The sequence below is a fragment of the Chelonia mydas genome, chromosome 3 (genome assembly GCF_015237465.2).
Source record: "Chelonia mydas isolate rCheMyd1 chromosome 3, rCheMyd1.pri.v2, whole genome shotgun sequence".
Lineage (NCBI taxonomy): Eukaryota > Metazoa > Chordata > Testudines > Cheloniidae > Chelonia > Chelonia mydas.
In genome coordinates, this window is record NC_057851.1 from 91,293,207 (window position 1) to 91,310,965 (window position 17,759).

A 17,759-nucleotide genomic window follows, 5' to 3' on the forward strand; every position below is an offset into this window, starting at 1 on the left:
GTCTCATGGCTAAGGTGCATCATGGGAGATGTAGTCCAACTGTGCAACCTGGCCTACAGCGAGGCCTGGGGGCAATGAAGCAACTGTACTACACTCATGATGCACTTTAACAGCTCAGGTGGTCACCGATTAATGTCAAACCAAACTGAAATGAAGCATTTTGACATCTCTGAATTGAAAATTTTCAGAACTTTCCATTCCATTCAGAACATTTATATTTTGACTTTTCCTCCTGATTTTGGATTGCGGCAGATTATACCTCTCTAGTGACCCCTTAGGGAAAGGCTGGGCACTGAGTCTCAGAGTCTAGGCCACAACCCTCCAACTGTGCTGTTCAGGCCATCTGCCCTTTGCAGGGTGAAGTTAAATCAGTCCAAACAAAAAAGTCAGTATGCTTCTGCAGACCACAAAATTAATCTTGGTACCAGACTTGGCAGTTTCATCTGTTACTATTTTTACATTGAATTCAAATTATGTTTGAATCTTGCCTGCTCTTCTGAATGCCAGAAGGGTATTAATTATATACCGCATATTCCTGTAAATTAGCTTCAGATAAGGATTGAGAAGAAAAATCCTTCAGTTTATTGAACCATAAATTGGTAAGGCTGAAAGCAGAACATGCTTACTGATTATTGTCATCTAGATGGAAAACTTGACATGTTGTTTACTATTCAGATAGTGAACATATTTTTGTGTTTGTGTGTGACCGAGTGAGAATGTGAACATGCATTATAAAAAAGAATTCATTAGTAAGTGAAATGGATGTAATTCTAGAACCATTTATTGTACTAAGTGATAACAAAATAATACGGATGTTTTATAGCTAGAGAAATTTATTCTTTGACTGCACAGTTAAATGCATATTATAAACAAAGAAGTTACCCAACAAAGACTCCTGCTGACTTTACTGGGATTTGGATTGGACTCTAAACTCACACTACCCTGACATTTATCTGTAACTACATTACAAGTAAAGGGCCAAAAGGGAAACTGAGATCAACAGAAGTCTCTTTGTGACATCCAAAGGCAGAACTTGTTCCCTAGAATTTGCATCTCAGACCTCGATGCACAAAAGAACCAAATTCTGAGACCCTTACACATGTTATGTAGCACTTACTCCACAAGAAGTCCTGTTGACTTCAGTGGGGCTACTTAGACAGTAAGGTACTATTCAGCATGAGTAAGATGTCAGAAGCATCCTCAAGTGTTTAAATAGATTCTCTCTTTAAAATGTGACCGAAACTTTAAAACAAGAAATGAAGACATACCTTCAGCATCAGGATGAAGGACTACTTTAGCATCTTTCACCTTTTTGGCTTCTAAAATCACTGTAAATGAATAAATAATATCAAGATGCAATACAAAAAAAAATCCTTCTCCAAATAAAATGTGATGTTTGAGACTATGCAGAATCCCAAAACAAAGTGAAAAAAGTAAAAAGACGTAGAGTTTTTAATGCCTTTCTCTCTCTGATGTCCCTATTAGTAAAACATTTAAGCATTTGCTCAAATCCATCCCTCTCCACAAAAGCACATGAGCACATACCTAAAGTTAATCATGTGATCAAGTCTAAGTGCCTTGAAAGGAATTTAAGAACCTACTTAAATGCTTTCTTGAATTAGGGTATTAAAGCTTCTCTCCCATATGAATGTGATTTGTTCCTTTTAAAATTTCCAAGGAACATACTTCAGGGAGCAGTATGAGTTAACATGTGTCATATGATTCTGCTTAATCGTCAGTACAGTTTTAATTTAAGGTTCAATGAAACAGCTTTATCCTTGTTGGTACAAGGTGCTTCAGATTGTGAAATACATGTGTTATCAACAAACCGGCAGGAAAATGAGATTAATTATATTTGGACAGTTTCAATATATCTCAGACTAAATAGATTTGAAAAAAAGCTTTAGAATGGAATTCATCAGGATTTATCACCTTATCCTAGACCAGTTTACCCACTCTTGTAAAGTTATTGCCTACTGATTCAAGGGGGCAGCACAATGTGCCATTTTCCCTCTGTTTTCAACGTTAATGGATCTGATCCATCAAAATAAATTGTTCTCTTCTGAGCCCTGGCAGGCCTTAGGAAAGTAGATGCCAGTTAAGCAGCAGGAAGACTGATTCTGCAGAAAGGCCTGCCTGTCACACATGCAGCTAAATTATAACCCACAAAGTAGATCAAAAGCAGCAGGTTGATTGGAAAGAGAAGAAGTTGTGCCCTCCTTGCCCTGCTCTTCACTGTACTAGTTAAGATTGCTCCAATAGCCCTTGGGCAATAGTAACTCAACTGAAGGGATACAGGTAAGAGGGAAAGAGAGTGGTGGTTGGTATGCTAGACAACAGAAAACCTGTGGACGGAATTTAAAAAAGCAAGATTACCCACTAAAACAGCTCTCCTTAACATAAAATGGCCTTTCAACCTTCCTTACAACTCCTATCTATCTTAAGTACTAATATGGTTCCCATTAATACAGTATCTCAACACTTCACAGTTTTCAAGGTAATTATCTTCACAGCATCCCTGTGAGTGAAGGAAATATTTATCTTGTATTTAAAATGGGGAATGCAGGCACATGCCTAAAGTCACACAGAGTCTGTGGTGAAGCAGGAAATTGAGCATAGGTCTCCCAAGTCCCTGGCTAGCCTTGTAATCATGAGACCATCCCTCCTCTTACTTCCTGTTCATTCTGGTAGGCCTGTGCACAGCTAGGAAGTTCCATGGAGGAGAATTTCACCACTGTTCTTCTGATTAACCACGATGACGTGGGGCCGTGATGAAGGCAAATCTCCTTAAAGAATCTCTGCTTTACCATTATAATTAATAATTGGCCAATGCTATTAGGTTCTACAGGGCATTAAACTACAGTAAACCAATCCTTATACTGTAGCTCTCCAACAAAAAACAGAGTGCTCAAATGAAAGCCATAGTTTTTTCTATCCTACAGATAGAGTAGAGAAGCAGCAAAGCCAATTCTGATATATTTGACTCCATATAATTTCTATTTCTGTGCCATCTCCATTTGGATTGCCTTATATATACACTCCAAACCTTAGTTTTTTGGTGGGGGTTAAGCTGTATTCTCAAGTTTTAGCTCAGGAGCACTTTGTAACACAGAAATATGAAGGAAAACAGAAACTTTCTGCTACTTCTTGGTATGAGTGTAACAATAGGGGTAGAAAAGAGGTATAGGCTACTTAGAGATATTTTATGAGAGGACCCACTTCAGCTTGAATCTGAGCTGCATGCCTGTGGGGAACGGAAATAATGGTCCAAATCTTCCCTATTTCCTATACTCAAGTTTGTCAGATGAACAATAGAAGTGCACTGGGAAATGCAGATCTTCTTGAAACAGAGTAATTTCATACAAAGGTATTAAAAGTTAATGGCTTTAAAGTACTGTAAGTCTCAAACTCCCAGGAGGATAAATCTTCCATAGAGGGAACTGGAGAGAATGAAATTACAGCTAAAGGCCGATTTTTTTGTGCACTGTATTCGCAACTTAGGCACATGTGTTGAAATGCCTGAAGAACACTCTTTCAATGCAATTATTAAAGCCTGACCTTTAGATGCAATTTTCCTGATGTTATATAACAGGAAACATACAACCCATATAGAACATACCTAAAGTATACTAAGAACAGTTTTCAGGGAAATCATGGTAAATCATTGGGGTCAAAGGCATCATTCTTCTACAGGGTGCCCATGCATCTGTGCAAGCATTGTTATTGTTTAGAGATGAGCTCAGACCAAACCCCCAAAATGAAATATATATTTCAAGGCACATTTCACAGCTGACAGTTATCTCTATAATGCACCAAATCAAAATCTGACACCCAAGCTCCATGGAAAAAGTTTAGATCTGGTTCTGAACTTCACTGTTCAGACCCTTCTCTATTACTGACTAATTTCAATTAAGTGTAAAAAACCCCACCTTTGTGCATATGCTTCAATAGGCAATTTAATTAATGTGGAATAGAGGCTTTTAAAATGTGGAGAACGCATACATTTATGGGAAGTAAGAACATACTGATGGACTTCAGGGGAAAAATATGTGCATATGATATTACTTGAAACACTGACATTTAATTAACTTTTGACAATGCTCCTGGGATTTTTTTCCATAGTGCTAGTCAAATTAATTGTGAGGTAAGATACAGGGATAATGACTGGTCTGTAACTCCACTAACTAATTTTTTCAGCATTAGTTACAAGCTTTCGAAAGCACATTTCAGAAAATTATGATCACACAGTTAAAGTAGGGGATTTTTTAAAGTGTCAAATCCAAGACTCATTAACTTTGGAATGGTATTTCAATATTCAGTCCTCCTCAAAGCATTTACTTTCAGTATTTTTCTGCATGTTGGAATATGGTAATAGTTTCCCCAGTGGGGGAATTTGTTTGGCTAATTAACTATGTGTTGTGAGCACATCAAAGTCTTTCAATATGTTGTGCTGATTGACAGTTAAGCAGAATAATGATGAAAATGCTGACATTGTGCCTGTGCACATATATTACACCTAGCAAACGGTAAAAATATAGTTCTATATAGTTGGTGGCCTCTTATTTTAGCAATCACAGCTATTGCATCATCATTAAAACACAAGCTTAACTGTGTCTGTAACTAGGACTGAATAAATTATTGTTGTATTTTAACACAAGCAAAAAATGCTTAACATATTGTAATAATAACAGTAACTAAAATGATATACATGTAAAATAGATGTAAACTATTTTAAACTGGTGTTACTAAATAAATATATGTTTTCTTTAATTTAAAAGTATGCCCTCAATTTTCATTTAAGTGGGGTTACAAAAATGTAACCAATGGCAAGGGTTTGGGCTAAGTCATTTTGGGTAAAAATTTCAAAAGCTCCTAAGTAACTTAAAAACATAAGCCCCATTGAAAGTGGGTCCTGTGCTCCTCAGTCCCAAAGGCAGTTTTGAACATTCACCCTAGATGCTTAAATATGGATTTAGGAACCTAACTTTAGGCACAGAGGACTGAAAATTTTGGCTTTGGTCCCTAATTTAGGATCTGATGAGAGTAGATATTCTATATGTATCACCCATTGAAGTCTATAAACTATTACCTGGTTTTGCTGGCTTTTCTTCTTTTTTGACTTCAGGTTCTGAGAAAAATATTAATAAAAAGATTTTTAAAAGTTAAAATTTCAAAACACAAAAATTCCTTCATTTCAATTTGTGTCCTATTCTTGTTACTCAGTTTTTATACCATCTCTCAGCTAAAAAAGTCTGTTATAACTGACAGTCCTGTAGTACTTCGAGTAAGATAATTAATCGTAATACATACTCTATTGTAATAATTTTATGTACATAACAATTGACTTATCTGAGGATATCAACGGTACTTGTCAGTTATTAATTCATTAAGTCTCTCACAATTCGGTAAAATGGGTATTTATTTGTACCCATATTACAGATAAAGTACACAAAAATTAATTAGAACTTACTACTGAGGACTATAGAGTATTCAGTAATTTTCCCATATTCATTGCAAATTCTACATATATACAACTAGAACTAGGCAGGAAATGGTTTTTCTGTCCTGCAAAATTGTTTTTGCTATTATGAAAGATTTCCAGTTCCGCACTGGGATGAAATTGAAACCTGTCAACAAAAAAATCCAGGGAGGGACCTCCCACAGAATAGCCACTCTCCTGGGAGAATCACACAGAGCAGAATGAGATGAGTTACCTCAGAACCTGCCTAAACCAGAGTTACCTTTGAGCTTTTGCCTGCTTAAGCCTGATCAGTCATTCCTAAACCAGAGAGTGTGAGGAGTCATCAGAGGCAATTACCTGCAAGTCTTGTGATAAGCCCCACCCCATTCTGCCAGGGGTCAGCCAACCCACAGGCAAGGCCCCACCCAGGTGATCCACAGCAGGTATCTAGGCTCCTAAGGGAAGCAGTTTCTCCACCCTACTCACAGTCACTACCTGGCTGGGAACTCTCCCCTATTGCTAATAGTTCCAAGAGACTGCTCTTGCTGCAGCTCGAGCCCATGCCTGTTTCCATGCTGACCAACTGCTGCTCCAGCCTGCATCTGTTCCTGAGTCAGCTGGCCATCTGGGATTCTGACAGCTTGAATCTGGGTTTCTCAGGTCCCTCTGAAAATTTGGTAGAACTAACCCTTTTGCAAGAAAAGTTTCAGTTTCAATGAACTGGCACTTCCGGGTGAAAAGCTTTTCTCAGAAACTTTTGGACTGTAATGCCCAGGGATTAGGCAGGTCAAAGGGCAGTCCAAATCAGTGATCAGAATTCATGCAAGCAGTCCAATAGCCAGAAGATCCAATCCAAGGGAAACATACAGTGAGGTAGCTGGCAGGATCAGGGAAAGCAGGGTCAAACAGGGTCTGAGTAGCAACTAGAAGGCAATGGCTTATTACTCAAACAAGACTAGAAAGGAAGCAGGAAGTTTATATATGGTCACCAGTCAATGAAGGTCAAGATCATGTGGCCAAACAGGATACATGGTGCAGAACCCAGGTAGCTGGCTCTCCCAACTCTGTGAATTCCTAGGTAACTGCCTGAGTCAGTGTGGTGTGAGGGCCTAGACTGCTTCCCAAGAACAACATTTCTTGAAAACAGCTATGTTTTGATCTTTCAGCATGGAAAAGCATTGATTTTTGCACTTTCTGAGAAAGAAAATGAAATAACTCTTTTGGCATGAGTAGATTTGTACAAAAGCAAAAATAATCCTGTTCCGGTAACTGGAATTTCCCTGCCAATAGCCTAGATTTCCCGGAAAATGTCCTCTTATAGTACAGACAGAGTTACTATGCTTTTTCTCTGACTTAGCTAGAATGACTACCCTAACCTTCAGTTCAAGTAACCATATGAGTTCCATCTGGTGGCTGTTGTTTATTGCCTGTTGTTTATTTTTTATATTTAAAAAAATAATATGCTGCCTATATTTTAAGAGAGGAATCCCAGAAAGTTTAACTTGATGATTAAAAGAATACACGTTTTCTCTCACGAGCATGTGTAATACATGTCTCAGTAGTAGATTTAGGTATTCCACTTTGTAGCCCAGTGGTCTAGCTGGCCTTTATTATATTTTCTGCTTTGCATTATATTCAGCAGTAATGCAAGGAACCTACAGACCTGTATCCTGTAAGACATTAGCTTCAGCAAGTTAGAGTAAGGCTTGAGGCCTATGACTTTTGAACGGATAAACTTTGACAGATAAACGGCCAATGGAAACAAGTATTGGGGAGCCAAAAATAGAGTGTTTAAAAGGAAGTTCTGATGACAGGTACGTGATCCAACCACAAGAATGTCATGACAATGAGTTGACTTATATAACAGGTACATCAGCTACCTAACCACAAGAGGGCCATGGTAACGAATCAACGCATATGATAATAAGTTGAGATCATTGAGATACTAACCTATAGAAGAAAGACACTCCAACATTAATAAGGTGAGGAATACAAATAAAGAAAAGGGGCAAATCCCCTACACCATCCCTCTTCATCCTGGCTAATAGCCATTGATGGACCTATCCTCCATGAATTTATCTAGATCTTTTTTGAATACTGTTATAGTCTTGGCCTTCACAAAATCCTCTGGCAAGGAGTTCCACAGGTTGACTGTGTGTTGTGTGAAAAACTATTCCCCTTTGTTTGTTTTAAACCTTCTGCCTATTAATTTCATTTGGTGACCCCTAATTCTTGTGTTATGAGAAGGAGTAAGGACTTCCTTATTTACTTTCTCCACACTAGTCATGATTTTATAAACCTCAATCATATCCCTCCTTAGTCATCTCTTTTCCAAGATGAAAAATCCCAATTTTATTAATTTCTCCTCATATGGCAGCCATTCCATACCCCTAATAATTTTTTGTTGCTCTTTTCTGAACCTTTTCCAAGTCCAATATACCTTTTTTGAGATGGGGCAACCACATCTGCACACAGTATTCAAATGTGAGCATACCATGGATTTATATAGAGACAATATTTTATTTTCTGTCTTATTATCTGTCCCTTTCTTAATAATTCCCAACATTCTGTTCACTTTTTTGACTGCCGCTCCACATTGAGTGGATATTTTCAGAGATCTATCCACAGTGACTCCAAGATCTATTTTTTGAGTGGTAACAGCTAATTTAGACCCCATCATTTTATATATATAGTTGGGATTATGTTTTTCAATGTGCATTACTTGGCATTTATCAACATTGAATTTCATCTGCCATTTTGTTGCCCAATCACCCAGTATTGAGAGATCCTTTTGTAGCTCTTTGAAGTCTGCCTGGTACTTAACTATGTAGAGGAATTTTGTATCATCTGCAACTTTTGCCACCTCACTGTTTACCCTTTTTTCCAGATCATTTATGAATATATTGAATTGTCCTATTCAAAAATCAGGTTGACTCTTCCCCAACAAATTATGTTCATCTATGTGTCTGACAATTCTGTTCTTTACTATAGTTTCAACCAGTTTGCCCGGTACTGAAGTCGGGCTTACCAGCCTGTAATTGCCAGGATCACCTCTGGAGCCCTTTTTAAAAATTGGTGTCACATTAGCTATCCTCCAGTCATTGGGTACAGAAGCTGAGGGAGAAGATGATGGTGATGAGAAAGATAATGGCTAGCATTTCAGGTTGTTCTGCAAGGAATGGTGTGGGTATATGGATGTGCAGATGTACATTCTGTAGTATCTCTGTCTATCTTACTGAGTTGGAGTGTTTGTGACTGTGCTAAATATATTCATAAACTATTTGTAAATACAGAGGAGTTCCTATAGTGTGAATGTTGCAACTGTGCACATCGGGGTTCCCAACTACACAATAATTTGAATAATACCGTGCATGATTTTGGGATAAGAACCTGTCAACTCTCAAAGTGATAACTAAGGATTCTTAAGTAATCAATATATACATTATCTATAGATCTGTCTACAACTTCCTATCTATCACTTTTTAGAGCAGTGTGGCATGTTAGGTAAATACAGATATAGTAAACTATGCAGAATGTAGACTTAAGTCATATTACTAAACTGCATGTTCAACTATACTGTATCCCATATTGTCATGGCCAGGTGCTTCAATAACAGGAAGACTGCCTTTCAATTTATCTGGTCAACATGGGAGCTAAGCATTCCTAAATCCATTACAGTCTGGGTCTTCTTCAGTTTGTGGAATATCTTGATTTTTCCACATAATAAGAGGGGATAGTGTAGTGTACTTGCCAGTGTCTAACCAATGTATATTTATCAGTCTGCACCACTAATCTTGATTAGTTGCCCTACAAAGGATGGTCAATGCAAGACTTCCTAAAACGCCCTGCTATCGTGCCCTAACAAAGACCTGGAAAGACAACATTGTGAATGTGATTCAGCTGCCATTCCTATTCAGTCCTGAATACTGTCAACAAATGTATGAGTGATGGGGGTGCTATAAAATGGACTGAGATTAGAGCTGTGTGAAAGTTGGAAGTCCTGTTGTGTGAAGCAATGAAAATTTGGCTTAGTTCCGAATGAGAATGAAAACTGAAAATTTGGAAATTCTCCATGAAGGGAAATTTTTGAAATTGTCTGAAATTCAAATCATTTGAAACAATGTTTGGATATCAATTTTCTTTAAAGAAATTGTATATTATAATATGTAATAGTAATAATTCAATATGTTCAGAATGAAACATTTTGATTTTTTATTTTGAAAGGACTTCACATTTTTGTACAATACATATAATTTAATACAAAATTTAAAACACTTAAAGAAAGTCACTTCAAAAAGAAAAATCAAAACATTTCATTATGAACGTTTTGACATTGTTGGAATATTTTCTCTTTGGTTTTCTTCCAAAACAAACTGCTGGCCAGACTGACCCAATTTCATGAAGCATTTCAGTTCTGATGGAACTGCATATTCCAACAAAATATAGTTCTGTCAAAGTTTCTCCAGTCCGATCTAACAGAGATTGGTGGTCTGTGTGAAGTGAGGTTTCAGAGTAGCAGCCATGTTAGTCTGCATCCGCAAAAAGAAAAGGAGTACTTGTGGCACCTTACAGACTAACACATTTATTTGAGCATAGGTTCATCCGATGAAGTGAGCTGTAGCTCACGAAAGCTTATGCTCAAATAAATGTGTTAGTCTCTAAGGTGCCACAAGTACTCCTTTTCTTTTTGTGTGAAGTGAGTTGCTAAAGACTTGCTGTATTTGAGTTGCATTTGGAAAGGTGCCCAAAAGATGAAGTGCTCTATATCCCATCACCAATCTACTGGACTGTCCCAGTTCCCCTGAACTGCAACTTCCAATGCACTGAGATTTGAAAGTTGGGCTTGTCTTCACTACTGCATCGATGCAGCGGTGTTGATTTAGCGAGTCTGGTGAAGATGCGCTATGCTGACGGAAGAGCACTCTCTCGTCGACGTAATTACTCCACCTTAATGAGAGGCAGAAGCTATGTCAATGGGAGAGCATCTCCCACCAACACAGCGTGGTGTAGACAGCATTAAGTTGATGTAAGTTACTCATAGACTCGTAGACTTTAAGGTCAGAAGGGACCATTATGATCATCTCGTCTTACCTCCTGCACAACGCAGGCCACAGAATCTTACCCACCGACTGCTGCAATAAACCTTTCACCTATGTCTGAGCTATTGAAGTCCTCAAATATGGTTTAGAGACTTCAAGGTGCAGAGAATCCTCCAGCAAGTGACCCATGCCCCACGCTGCAGGGGAAGGCGAAACCCCCAGGGCCTCTGCCAATCTGCGTTGGAGGAAAATTCCTTCCCGACCCCAAATATGGCGATCATCTGAACTCTGAGCATGTGGGGAAGACTCACCAGCCACATACCCAGGAAAGAATTCTCTGTAGTAACTCAGATCCCACCCCATCTAACATCCCATCACAGGCCACTGGGCCTATTTACCACTAATAGCCCAAGATCAATTAATTGCCAAAATCATGTTATCCCATCATACATTGCTCATGGGGGGAGTGGGAAGTTCACACCTCAGAGGAAAGTAAATTACATTGACTTAAGTTGCAACATGGACAAAGTGGAGAATTAAGAAGCTTTTTCATATGAAGGGTCGGAATGAGGTATTGCCTCATTCCCTTTAGAAACTGACACGGTTAAATGCTCATCTCACTGATCCAGGAACTCTTTCACTGAAATAAGTCAAAGTGCAACTGTGAACTGCACAGCTGAAGTGGAGTCCATTTTCCAGGGCTCAGGTCACACAGGTCTAAGATAGATCCCTTCTTTTTGAACTGAAGTGCTCAGAACATCATTCCCGTGCAAAACCTGTGCCTCAGAATGCCATGTCAGTATTACTCACACTTGGAAGCACAGATGAATTATTTTAGCTTTCACCTGGCTAATTCTGCTCTTTTCTGTCTTTCATATTCCTTCCTATTTGATATATGCTATACACACTATGTATCATCATTAGAAAGTGTCACTCCATCTTCACCCCTTCATTTTTTATGACTACTGGTCTCTCAGTAGGTCTCATTATTCTTGCTTTCCTAGACGAAGGGTGCGTATTGAAATAAGGAATAATTGGAGAAGGCTGCATGTACATATGGTTTATGTTTGCAACGTGACATACATGCAAGATGATATAGTCCTAATTGAACTCAAGTGTGTAGGGAGCCAGATACATGTCAGGTAATGAGCCCCTCGATTTTAGATCACAGGCTAGGCACATCTATTATTTTTACAGCTGTGGAAAAAAATTATCCTTAAGCCAAAACTACCAAATGCCCCAGAATGTTATTGCTAGTCAGAGAAACACATTTTTGGCCTCGGGCAAATTTTGGAGAATGATAGAATAAGCAAAAAGATGGTAATAGGTGGGAGGTTGCCACTAAAAGACAATGTTCTCCATGTATGCATCACAGAGCAGCTGAAATTAAAGTATGACAAGAGCCAAGTGGTCTCTTTCAAGCAATGGTAGATACCTGTTGGAGGTAACATCTCCCCTTTCCTTCAGTTGCAAATTTTGTTTAGTACTGGCAGTTGTAGCAACAGCCTGTCCGCTCTCCCTACTGCTGTTTCTCCCTGAGCTGCCCTAGCTGTTTGACATTCTAAAACTGAGGAGAGACTTAATGGTGGGGTCCAAAAATATCTAAAGCAAAAAGAGTATTTAAAAGATGAAGACAAGCCTCTCCTTCAACTTGATCCTCCATACTGGTGAAAGGTAGGTCAGTGGAAACAGCTTGCTCTTGTTCAGATACCTATCTGAGAGTTTCTCCATCTGCCCTTGCTGCAAAAATTATCACAGTGAAGGAGAAGATATGAGGACAGAGTAGAAGAGAAAATAATCAACTGAAACAGGATATAAAAATTACAAAAGGAAATGAAATGTGAAGGTTTTTTATTTGACTTAAGGATAGTCTGTAAAAAATGCATATTTTCTTATTTCTGTGGGGAGAGACCATGGCAGGGGAGAGAAAAATAATTGTGGAAAAAGAGGGGAAAATATTAAACTCTTTGAAATGGGATTCTATATAGCAAATTCCCCGAACATTTCTTTCTAAATGATAGATCCATAACCAGGGGCAAGTCTCACAGCATTAGCATCCTACCTCACAAGGCAATTGCCTTATTCCTGTCTTTCAATTCAGGATCTAGCCATGAATGTGATAAGTTCAAGAGTGTGATCACAGCAAGTGTTCTGATGGCTTAAAACCAAGTGCTGTAAGTACTTCTGCCGCTGCTCTGACTTTCCCTCCCTTGAGCAACTTTCACCCATTGAAGTCTATGAACTGTTACCTGGCTTTGCTGGCTTTTCTTCTTTTTTGATTTCAGGTTCTAAGAAAAATATTGATAAAGATTTTTAGAAGTTAAAATTACAAAAACAAAAATTCATCCTTTTCAATTTGTGTCCTGTTTTTGTTACTCAGTTTTTATACCATCTCTCAGCTAAAAAAGTCTGTTATTACTGACAGTCCTGCAGTGATTCAAGTAAGTTAATTAATAGTAATACATACTCTATTGTAATAATTGTATGTACTTATCAGTTGACTTATCTGAGGATGTCAACAGTGCTTTACAGTGAATTCATTAAATCTCACACAATTCTGTAAAATGGGTATTATTTATTTATACCCATATTACAGATAGAGTAAAGTATACAGAAGTTAATTAGAACTTGCTACTGAGGGTTTTCAGTAAATTTCCCATATTCATTGCAAATTCTACGTACCTACAACTAGAATTAGGGAAGAAATGGTTTTTCTGCCTGCAATGTTATTCGCTATTTTAAAAGTTTTCCAATTCTGAATTGGAATGAAATTGAAACCTGCCAACAACAACAACAAAAGGGAGAGCCCTTCCCACAGAATAACAACTCCCTTTTATTTTTTGGTTTGCAAATATTTTTGTGATTTTTGACTTTTCATCCTGATTCAAGATGGAAAAAACATTTCAAAATCTCAAAACGATTTACAGGATGGAAAACCATTTTCTACGCAGCTCTAAATTAAAGTTCTCTCAAGAAACTGGTAAGATCATCTCATCAAACTAACTAGCTTAATCTTCAGGGGAAGTTATTCTTCCACAGACATTAGTTCATATATTTAGAGCATTATATTTGGCATTACCTATAATCCATTTTACCCACAGTTTTTAACCAGAAACTGTTTACTCTCTTGAGGCATGAACCTAAAAACCAGATCCTCAACACAGCTACACAGAAGGCAATGGAGCAATGGTAATTTACCACAGCTGGGAATCTGTCCCATAGTGCAGATGGGTGAACCAGATCACAGAAGGAAGGGAGGAAGAGGAAAATCAAACACCACTGTCCAAAAACTCAAGTGAACTAAATAAAATACTATTTTAAGCTCAACATCGGTGCAGATAAATACCCTCTAACCAATCTTCAACATCCAACAACCTGTGCTAATATCCTGAAGTCTACTTTGGGTTTCCAAGCAGGCATTAATGTCTCTGCTAGGCTGGCAGCTACCTTCAAATCTCTTTGGGCTGGACTTAGGTGGCTAGAGAAGCATGATGTATCTTGTAATGCCACTGATCAGCTGAAATCCCATAATGTATGATATATGACGACAGCAGCCAGCCCTAGACTATTAGATATGCCAAGACCCTGGAGCAGACTGTGTGTATATCTGAAAAAATATCCTGTTAATCTATTGGCTACTGGGTGGGAAGCTGGGCAAGAATTGAGAAACAGCATCGTTATTAATAATGTACAGGAGGTACTAGGCCAGGCTGGAGGATTAGCTCGTGATCACTGTGTTTGGAGGTGGAATGGCGGCGAGGGTTCTGGAAGCTGAGGTCACTACCAAGTCAAAATAAATGTATCCGCCAGGTTCAAGGCTTTTGAGAGTCAGACGATTCAGAGCTTTGGTTCAATCTGTGAGCACAATGACCTTTGTACATATGTGATCTTATATCCACTCCTATTGTGTATTATACTCACCTACTTTGTTTTAAGATTAGAATTCCTTTGGGGGTAAAACCAGCCTAGCAGACTCTGGTCCTGATTCTGATTTGGGCCTCTAGGCACTATTGTAATACAAATAAGTGCTAATGAATTCATGGAGAACATGGTTGAATTTAAGTGAAAGAGAGAAGGATGGAAGAAGGAGGGATGGATGTGTTGAGGTGGAAGAGAAATGTTTGCATAAATTCAAATTAGTTTCAGATAAGCATCTGAAGTTTGGAGGATTTTTCTGAATTGAATCTCTGACTCTTCTGAGTTGGGTCTGTCTGGCTATGCATTTAATGCATTGCATGCATTTACACCAGTGCAAAACTAATGCAAAATTGGAGTACAATCTTTTACACCCACTAGACCAGGTCCATGAGTCTGGCTGAGCAGCACTCAGGACAGGGCTAGAGGGGAAGGGACAAAATTGGCTGTATGCCACTTTTGCACTCCATTCCCAATATCTGTGGCTGGGAGATGATGCAAAGCTCAATCAGCCTTTGGCCCAATTTAGTGCAGCCTTAGCTATGTCTCTAAGCTATGTCACCAGGTAATGTCCCTCTGTCCCAAGGGACCATTATTAGAGCCAGACATATCCCAGACATAGAAGATATAAGCTACCTGAGTATTCCTCTGTACCAGAAGAATCTTTGTGTAGCAGGGAAAGCTGGTTATAGGGCTGCTTAGTGCTGCTGGTGTAATGTAAAGTAGCCTTATGGAGGGTGGCAGGATGTGGTCCAGTTTCTATTCACTTTGCTTGAATGTAACTGACTGCACACATTTTGAAGCATTGAAAATCAGGCTCTTGCCTTTCAGAAAATAGCCATTACTGTTGATTTTATTTCCTCCTCCGCCCCTCCCCCCCACCCCGCAAAGATGGGGTATCATATAGTAAAAACCTTGTTTGTTATCACAATTACCACAGATATTTCCTAGTCTAAATACAGAGTGAAAAACTGTTGTACTACCAAGATATGGTATCTGTTTGCAAATGCTATATTTTAACAGTGACCAGTATATAAGGGAATCAACTTTTTTTTCTCTGATGATATGTACTGTAAATGCTCTACAAATCTCATGAGGCAGAAGAGACCTCATGCTGCTTACCATTGCCAATAGCGTTGCTCTGACCAAATGCTCCCACTTAAACTTATGATGACAAGGAATAATGACAGAGTGCACAAAGACCATAATTCCAGAAGCTGAGCAATGCGTTTGTATCTTTTGAGAAATGGATGGATTATCTAGGGAATTTGGTCTACACCGGATAAAAGCCAGCTTAATTTCTGAGAGCAAATGTGGGATAATACGTCTTTTCTGGACATGAAATTAGGGCAGGGGAGGGAATTAAATAAAGCAGAATAATGAATTGGGCAATACAAAACCTTTACCAGAAATGCTGTTGCCTGTTTTTATTCTTCCTTGATAAGACTATTTTGAGGAAGAAAATCCTGAGTTTAACTGTATCTAGCAAGCCCCATATATATCACACAGGAGTAAGTAGAGATGGGGTAAGGAATCTTTCAATCCTAGCATCTCCAGCAGATCACCAATCATTCAGTCCTCTTCCAAAACCATACAACTTGCTTATCATTCCTCCATTGATGGAAATACAAACAGAACCAGTTAATTTAGACTGGATACAAAAAAAGGTAAACTTTATATAAGAGCACACATTCCATTCTCAAGGCTCCCTGATCTAAGCTTGCATGTCTAGTAGGTACCACTCAGGAGCAAAAAACATAGGAATCCCCTCCTGTATTTCTTAGGAACATGGGAATTTTCATACTGGATCAGATTCAAGGTCTATCTAGTCCTGTATCCTGTTAGTACTAGAGACTTCAGAGGAAAGTATAAGAAATCCACAGTAGGTAGATGTGGGATAATTTACCTCTACCTCTAACATAAATCTCACCTTGATCTCTAATATTTAGAGATTGGCTTAAGCCGTGAAGCATAAAGTTTAATAATCTTCCAAAAATTTGTTTTAATTAATTATGAAAATTCTGGATATTCTTGATATCTGCATAAGTATCCAATCCCTTTGTGAATATTTTTAAGTTATTGGTTTCCTGCAGAAATGAGTTCTAAGGTTTACTTACATGTTTCATAAAAAAGTATCAGTTTTGAATTTCCCAACTTTTACTTTCATTGAATATCCCCTTGTTCTCATGTTATGAGACATGAAGAACAGAAGAAGTTCCTGGTCTCAATTCTCTATATCATTCATTATTTTATATACTTTTACCATGCCCCCTCTTGTTCATTTCATTTCCTTTCTGTCTTCACAGGAAGGTTTTTCTACCCTTCCTCTCACTCTCTTTGAACCCCATTTAGGTCAACACTGTCCTTTATGAGATGCAGTGATGAGTACTGCATACAGTATTCCAGATGAGGCTGCACCATTGGATTTATTCAAAGACATTGTTATACACTTTATAGTATTCACCATTCCATCCCTATGCATCCTAGCATTTTGTTTGCCTTTTGACTGCAGTTACACATTGAGCAGAGGTCTTCACCAAGCTGTCTATAAATGATGCATGGGTCCCTTTCTTCAATTGATAGAGTTAATCTAGAACCCTGTATATGAATATTTTAATACAGCATGCTGTAGTATGGCCCAGAGGATAGTGCCAAGGACTAGGGATCTGGGTTCTATTCCCAGTTCTGCCACAAGCCTGCTGAGTGATCTTGGGCAAGTCACTTTTCCCACTGGGTGCTTCAGCTTCCCTATTTGTAAAATAAGGATGATGAGACCTCCTTTTGGAAAGCACTTTGAAATCTACTGCTGAAAAGTGCTATGTAAGAGCCAGGAATTACTATCGTATTCCCTCCAATGTGCATTAGGATGAATTTCATTTGCCATCATGTTGCCCATTCATGTAGCTTGTTTACATCTCTCTGAAGTTCCCCAAAGTCTGTTCTGTTGCTGACTAACCTAAATAACTTTCATCAGCAAATTTTGCTACATCATTACTCATGCCCATTTCAGATCATTAATATTTATCAACATGGGATTTAATACAGAACCAAGGAGCATCCTGCAGTTAACCTTTGGCTATGATAAAAACTGACCATTTACTCCTACTCTTTGCTTTCTGTTTCTGAACCTGTTTTTGATCCATGACAATGCATTTTATGGCTAAGGAAGTCATTGTGGTGCATTACATAACCTGACTGTCCTAGTCTGATCATTTAAAAGATCCAGCTGCCACTGCCAGATATACAGAGCTAAATTTTGTACACTGGAGTAGAACATGAAAAGAAATGAGCCTGTGCACCTGCAAAACACTAATGATAAAAATGATAATTGCATGGGCATTAAA

At 38.4% G+C, this 17,759-nt stretch overlaps 1 protein-coding gene across 1 annotated transcript in view; it reads right to left on the reverse strand.

Moving 5' to 3' along the window:
* LOC119565715 (triadin-like) overlaps positions 1 to 17,759 on the reverse strand; it is a 147,066-nt gene that overhangs the window by 44,180 nt on the left and 85,127 nt on the right. Inside the window, exons 21-23 of the mRNA XM_043543140.1 lie at positions 12,750 to 12,788; positions 5,090 to 5,128; positions 1,269 to 1,328 (exon numbers count right to left, since the gene is read on the reverse strand). Of these exons, the coding sequence (XP_043399075.1) occupies positions 1,269 to 1,328; positions 5,090 to 5,128; positions 12,750 to 12,788 (138 nt within the window). The remainder of the gene's footprint in view (positions 1 to 1,268; positions 1,329 to 5,089; positions 5,129 to 12,749; positions 12,789 to 17,759) is intronic.